Raw genomic sequence first — 6246 nt, forward strand, 5'->3', positions numbered from 1 at the left:
GGGCTTAATTTAGTGAACACAGAAAGGAATTGGATTTGCTATGGCTCAAGAGAGATGTTTTTCAAGGACTGCAGTGGCTGTTCAGTCAACCTAACTTAAGTTTACAGCTCAAAAAAAAAAAAAAGAAGAAGGCTTCACAATGGAAATACAGCAGGTCAGTACAGTGGAGAATGGTTAGGAAGGAAAGGTGAGAGGTACGATCATGAGAGGCTATTGTGTCACATAGACAGACGGGCCTAATGAGGGCGACAGGGATCGCTGAAGACTTCCAGGTAGTACCCCAGGCAGGTGCGACCCTCCAGCAAGAGATCCCCGCGACCGCACACCTGACCACGATGATTTCTAGCACCTCACCGGGTGCTGTACAAGTTCTGGCCCCACTTACCCTAGAGCTTTCCAGGACGCGGCCATACAGGCGAGTCCACAGTGCCATCACTGGGGTCTCCTGGGCAATGGGCAGTGGTTTAGAATCCGTCCCTCGAGACCTAGGGGGTCCTGCTAGCCGCAAGCAGGACCAACCGCCAGCCAAGCGCGGAAGCTTTGCCCCCGCCCACGCCCACCCCCGGGTGACATTTGGCGGGTGGCCCCTGGCCAGTTCCAACCTTCCTGCCTCAGTCTCCCGCTCCTTACCTTGCGCGCAGTCTTTTTAAACATTGCGATATAAAACAAAAACCATTCTTAAAAAGCAAAAAGGGTTCAGTTGACTTAAGAGTTGTCATCACGAAGAAAAAACAACCCCAAGCGATAACACACGTGAATTAGCTCAGTTTAGCTGTTCTGCAGTGTGTACACATATCAAAATATGTGACAGACTGGGCGATGTGGCACACACCGCTATTCCCAGCTCGTGGGAGGCTGAAGCAAGAAGAATGCTGTGGGTTCAAGGACAGCCTGAACTACAGAGCAAAAGTGTCTCAAAAATCCAAGGAACAAAACAAGTAGCATGTTACCAATCATAAATATAGACAAATTTTGATCCTGCCAATTAAAACTTGAGGAGGGGAGTCTGGGAGTGTGTCTCAGTGTCAGGGTGCCTGACTAGAGCGTGTGTGAGGGTCCTGGTTCTGTACCCTGCACCACAGAAAAGTGGGAGGAAACATCACATGGAGAAATCACCAAACGTGGGTCCCTTGATTCTTCATGCCATCAGGTTTGCATCATTTATCAAGCAAAGCACCTTCTGGGCACCCAGCAGTCACCTAGTGGAGAAAGGGACTCTGTGGTCAGACACAGACCATGCCAACCACCAAGTAATGAAGACTGGATGGTCTGTGGAGACTCTGGTGACACCACAAGCTTGATAACCTAAAGAAACAGTGTCCCTTCAGTTTTGTAGGTCTGGATCTGGCAAGGGTCTTCCTGAGCTAAAGACATGGTATGGCCAGGCTGCCTTCCTTTCTGCAGGTCCAGTGGAAAATCCACTTCCTCCTGCCTCCAGTTTCTGGAGGGACTTGTGGATTCTGTCCACTTTCCTCAACTTCAGAGCTGGCAGTAACAGTCAAGGTCCTCTCCCATCCCACCACGGTGACTCTGAGCTCTTAGCCTCCCTTTGCTTCTTTTTCATTTTTATAGGTACTGGGGATCGAACTCATGACTGCCTGCTTGCAAGGCAGGTGCTTATGCCACTGAGCTAAATCCCCAGGCCCCTCCCTTTGCCTCTTGAAGACCCCTTTGGATTATGCTGGGTCGACTCAGAAATTTCTAATCTCTGTTGGACAAGTTTGTTTTCAGCAGGGTGTGGCAGCATACATCTATAATTCTAGCTGAGGCAGGAGGATTGCTGCAAGGCGAAGATCAGCCTGGGCTAGCTACATAGAAGTTCAAGGCCAGCCTGAGCTATGAAAAAGACCCTGTCTCAAAAAGCAAACAGACAACAAGATATATTTTCGTTATGGTAAAACACACACAAAACTTCCCATCTGAACCATGTTCAGGTGCACAGGTCGGGGGCATTAGGTATGCTCACACTACTGACCAGCTGTCCCCACATCCACCTCCAGAATGTCCTCATCTTCCCACACTGAAGCTCTGCCCCCTTAACCACTGATTCCTCAGCGCCCTCTTCCTGCTTCCATCTGCAACTGAATTCTCCAGTGCCAGACAGGACATTCTCACAAATCCCGGGGATGACAAGGTGGGCTTCTGTGGGAAGTCACTGTTCTGCCTGGAAAAGCGCCCTGGGCCTACTGAGTCTCACAGTGCACCTGAGAGGTGGGATTTCCTTATTTACTAGGAGGAAGTTTCATTAACAGAGAAATTAACCACATTAAATCTAGATGGCTTGTTTATGGGAAATCTTACAGAGCAGAAATGACAACTGAGCTGTCTGGCTCATGGAATTTTTAAATGTTCATTGAATAAGCACTATTGTAACAATGATAATGTTGGGGGAAAAACAACCTCACCACGCAGCCTGTGTTTACTGTACTTGAATGACTATATTCCTTACATGGCATCACCTTCACAATCATAATCAAAAGCAAGGGGTCTGTTTCCGTGGCAGAAAATGTCAGCAGAAAGAAGAAAAAACAGAATTCACAACACTGGATGGAAGCAAGGACCTGAAGGCATCTTGGTGTCTCCAGAAAAGCCAGTTACTCAATGTATCACTGTATCACATTGCAATACATGCTCAAATCATTCCATGCAGTTGTTGCTTTGAGCTGGGTCTTGTTATGTTGCCTAGACTGGCCTGGATTGTCTGGGCTCAGGCAAGCCTCAAAGTGCTGAGACCAAAGGCATGTGACACTGTGCCTGGCCCATCCAGCTGGGAAGGTGTGTCCTGGCACTTGAGCATGTGAAATGCTTCTAGCAAGCACCTGACTAGAGAGAGAGAGCTGTCTTGTCTTTTGGTTTTTGGAAGAGGAGGACTCATTATCTAGTTCAGGCTGGCCTCAAACTTTCAGCAATTCTCCTGTCTCAGCTTCAAGAGTGTGCCACTTCAGCTAGTTGAGGTGGCTGTTTTTAATCCTCCTCAGATAAAGAAGCTGAATATCTGCAAGCCAGTGTAGGAGGCAAAGCACCTGCCCACTCTACCAGCGTCTGCAGGGTGCAAGAGCACAGGGCACAGCTCTGGGGCACCTGTGTTCTCTTCTTGGTTACACAATCTGTAGCTGGAGGTAATAATGAAGGTGGAACCAGCTGTTCCCCACCAGAGCCCTCCCTCACCAGTCATTCCACATGCAGGGCCAGCACCCGGGACATGCTCCGTTAACTTCCCATGCAGTCCCTTTCTGGACATCTTTGGTTGAACAAGGACCAGCAAAAGTATCTTCCACACACAAGACAAGAAGTTTCACCTGCTCTCAGTTTTCCTTCTCTGTGTGCACTTCAGAGCTGCCCAAAGTGGCCATCAGAAACTGCAGTGCTTCCCAGAGACCCTTGCTGCCTCCATACCATGAAATCACTCCTCATGGCTGGGCCTCAACAGAGAAAAGCCTGCTAACCTCTGACCTCCAGCTTCCAGTGGCTGAGAGCACAAAGGGGCCCAGAAACCCAGTCCCAAGTTGTTCCTCAGACTAAAGGGGTCCTTGAGATCAAACTTAAAAATTACAGATGTATGACTCAGCAAAATGGAAAGGGACCTGTCCACTTTGTGTCCGGGGTCTGCAAGGCCCCTGCCACATCTATGGTCACAGAGCAAATGGGTAAACAGTGGGCAACGGAAACACTGTTACCATATATCCCGTATCATGTCACACCCGAGTTCAAGATCTGCCCACCCTCTCCAACAGGTAGCAGCAGCTTCACTGGTAGACAGTTCCCTTCTCCCACCCCCAAACTATAGTCATACATGAGAGTCTCCACACTGGGGACCCCTTGATGCACCAAATTTTTTGTGGGAGGAGAGATGGACTCTCAGGATTGTATCACACAAGCAACACTGGCAAAGTTCTGCTATCAAGGTGGAGGCAAGGCAGGGCACTGGGGATGCTGCTGCCAGCTCAGAGGCTGGAGGGGCTTTTCAGCTGGGCTTCCACAGGAGGGCCCAGCAGGCAGGGTATGAGTGGAACCAGGTTTTCAAGCCCTGCTCCTGGCTCCTGCTGGCAGGAAGAGTCAAGGGACCTCACCAGACAGCAAGGACAGTGCCCAAAGCTCAGGGTTCTGGGCCTGTCCCTACACCAGGACTATGGCTGCAGTAAGCTACTCTCAGCTCCTGCAAACGACACGGACATAAAAGCGTTGCACAGCTATGATTTGCATTGTGCTTCCCTTGCTTCCAGGTATAACAGAGTGCCTTTTCCCAAAGGTTCAAAGCCCTCTTGTGCTGGCACTGGGTCTGGGAGCTGCCCAGGAAGGAAGGTCTGCCTGTCCACCTTGGAGGGAGCACCAGCTCCCTTGCCACTGCCCTGGGGGTTTCCAAAGAGGTGGCTAGTCCCTCATCCATGATTGTTCCTTTTAAAGCAGACTGGCCAGAGCCCAGGGCAGGTCCAGGAGCCAGGCCCTTGCTGCAGACACCAGCTCCTCTGCCCAGGCTCAGCCCTTCCTTCAGGCCCTGAGGTGTGTGAGCTGAAGGAAACTAATGCCTCTGACTACACGGCAACCACTGAAGGATTCATTTTGAGAGCTGCAGCTCAGAAGTGATTGCTAAATATGGCATTTTCTGTTCTGATTGGAGACTTCCTTCAAATAAAGATTTGAGGGTGCATTTCAGGTGATAAAACGTGCCCTTGAGAAGGGGACTTTGCTTCACCTGAGAAGCAGCAGGATGGCACATTGGCTGGAGGGTGGTCCAGGCCAGGTCTCTCACGGAATGCAGGACACTGACACCCACAAAGGCACTTTCAACTCCAGAACAAAGTGACCAAGTATCAAAGCAAATCACACAGCAAATCAGTTAAAAAAAAGAAAAAAAAAGGTTTATTCGGAACATTTGATTTTTAAAAAATCATACGTATGAGGTATACTACAGAAATCCAGATACAGTAAGTTGTATGTAAAACCCAACCTAATAGTGGGAAAAGCAAGACTGCAGAAATCACTTCCAGAGAGAAAACATGCACATCAGGACCGCCAAGTGTCCCCAACAGTCATAACATTTCCGTGGATCTGTCCCCCAATCATGTGCACCAACAAGACTGGCCCTGGTGTCTCAGGAAGGACAGGTATTCCCCCTGCAAGTAGCAGGCAGTATGGACAGAGTGGCTTAAAGAGACCACCGTGGCACAACGGGAAGGAACACTTGCTTGTTCCCAGTCGTATTTTAGCCAACTCAATCACATTTTAATAACTAAACACGAGATTTTGGCAAAATGCACAACCCCCTGATGAGGGCGTCCTTCTGGCAGTCCACAGCAAGGTACCTGCCTCCCCCAACTGGGGGCCATCCAGCCACACATGTCACCCCCCCTGCATGAGCAGACAGCCATGGGAGCAGCCCTGGGTGGCACCCAGGCCCAACTAGCTTTAAGCTCACCTCTAAGCCCAGGGCCCTTCACTGTGGGCCAGTGTGTAAGACAAGCAGTGAGGGAACAGTGGAAGGACGTGGTGACACCTAGCAGGGCAGGAGTCAGGGCTCAGGAGAGCCATGGAGATAGGGATAAGACAGGGGCACAGGAGAAAGCCTCGCACAACCTTGGGTCACATGGGATGAGATGTGGGGGTGTCCCACCTGACAGGGGAGCCAGCACCCCTCCAGGGGTTCCCACCAGTCTTACTCTTGACCCGGGTCTTCCCTCCACTTCCGAACACTGCTGCCCCACAGAGCTTATGTAGTCAGCCACTCCCAGAGCTGCAGACATGGACATCAGTCCTGGGAGACCCAACAGTCATGACAAACATACAGACAACATGCACTGCTGACCTCAGGAGAGCCACAGGTACCTGAAGTGGCTACACATGACAAGGCAATTTGGCAAAAAAAAGAAAAAAAAAAAAGTTCAAAAACAATCACCAAAGTCCTCCTAGGGAACACGATTACAATTTATTAGCACATTCTGTGGCATCAACATTTTCAAAAGCATCAGTAGAAGTATTAAATATAAAATCAGTATGTGTATTTCCCTCCTCACCCTCAGAAAACAGAACAAAAAATACAAACCCAAAACCCCAAACCAGCAAAGGCATGATCTGAAGTGTGATTCTGTACAGGCCCGCAGGGCAGGCGGGCCGCCTACTGCCACATCTGCACATAGTTGGCCGGGAAGAGCCCGTACAGGCGCTTGCACACGCTGCGCTGCCAGCCTTCCTCATGCATCATTTCTATGTTGCTGATGATGTCATCAGGGTCAAAGGAGATTTCGTCAC

The 6246-nt window shown here is 49.9% G+C and overlaps 1 protein-coding gene across 1 annotated transcript in view; it reads right to left on the minus strand.

The window, feature by feature from the left end:
* The window catches only part of LOC134471428 (liprin-alpha-1-like), a 58821-nt gene extending 58336 nt beyond the window's left edge, over positions 1-485 (minus strand). The window contains exon 1 of the mRNA XM_063230335.1: positions 386-485. Coding sequence (XP_063086405.1) covers positions 386-433 — 48 coding nt within the window. The 5' untranslated portion in view covers positions 434-485. The remainder of the gene's footprint in view (positions 1-385) is intronic.
* Positions 486-6246: the final 5761 nt, after the last annotated feature.

This window comes from Cavia porcellus, unplaced genomic scaffold (assembly GCF_034190915.1).
Source record: "Cavia porcellus strain 051 isolate PalLab524CR breed Dunkin Hartley unplaced genomic scaffold, mCavPor4.1 scaffold_18, whole genome shotgun sequence".
In the NCBI taxonomy this organism is placed as follows: domain Eukaryota; kingdom Metazoa; phylum Chordata; class Mammalia; order Rodentia; family Caviidae; genus Cavia; species Cavia porcellus.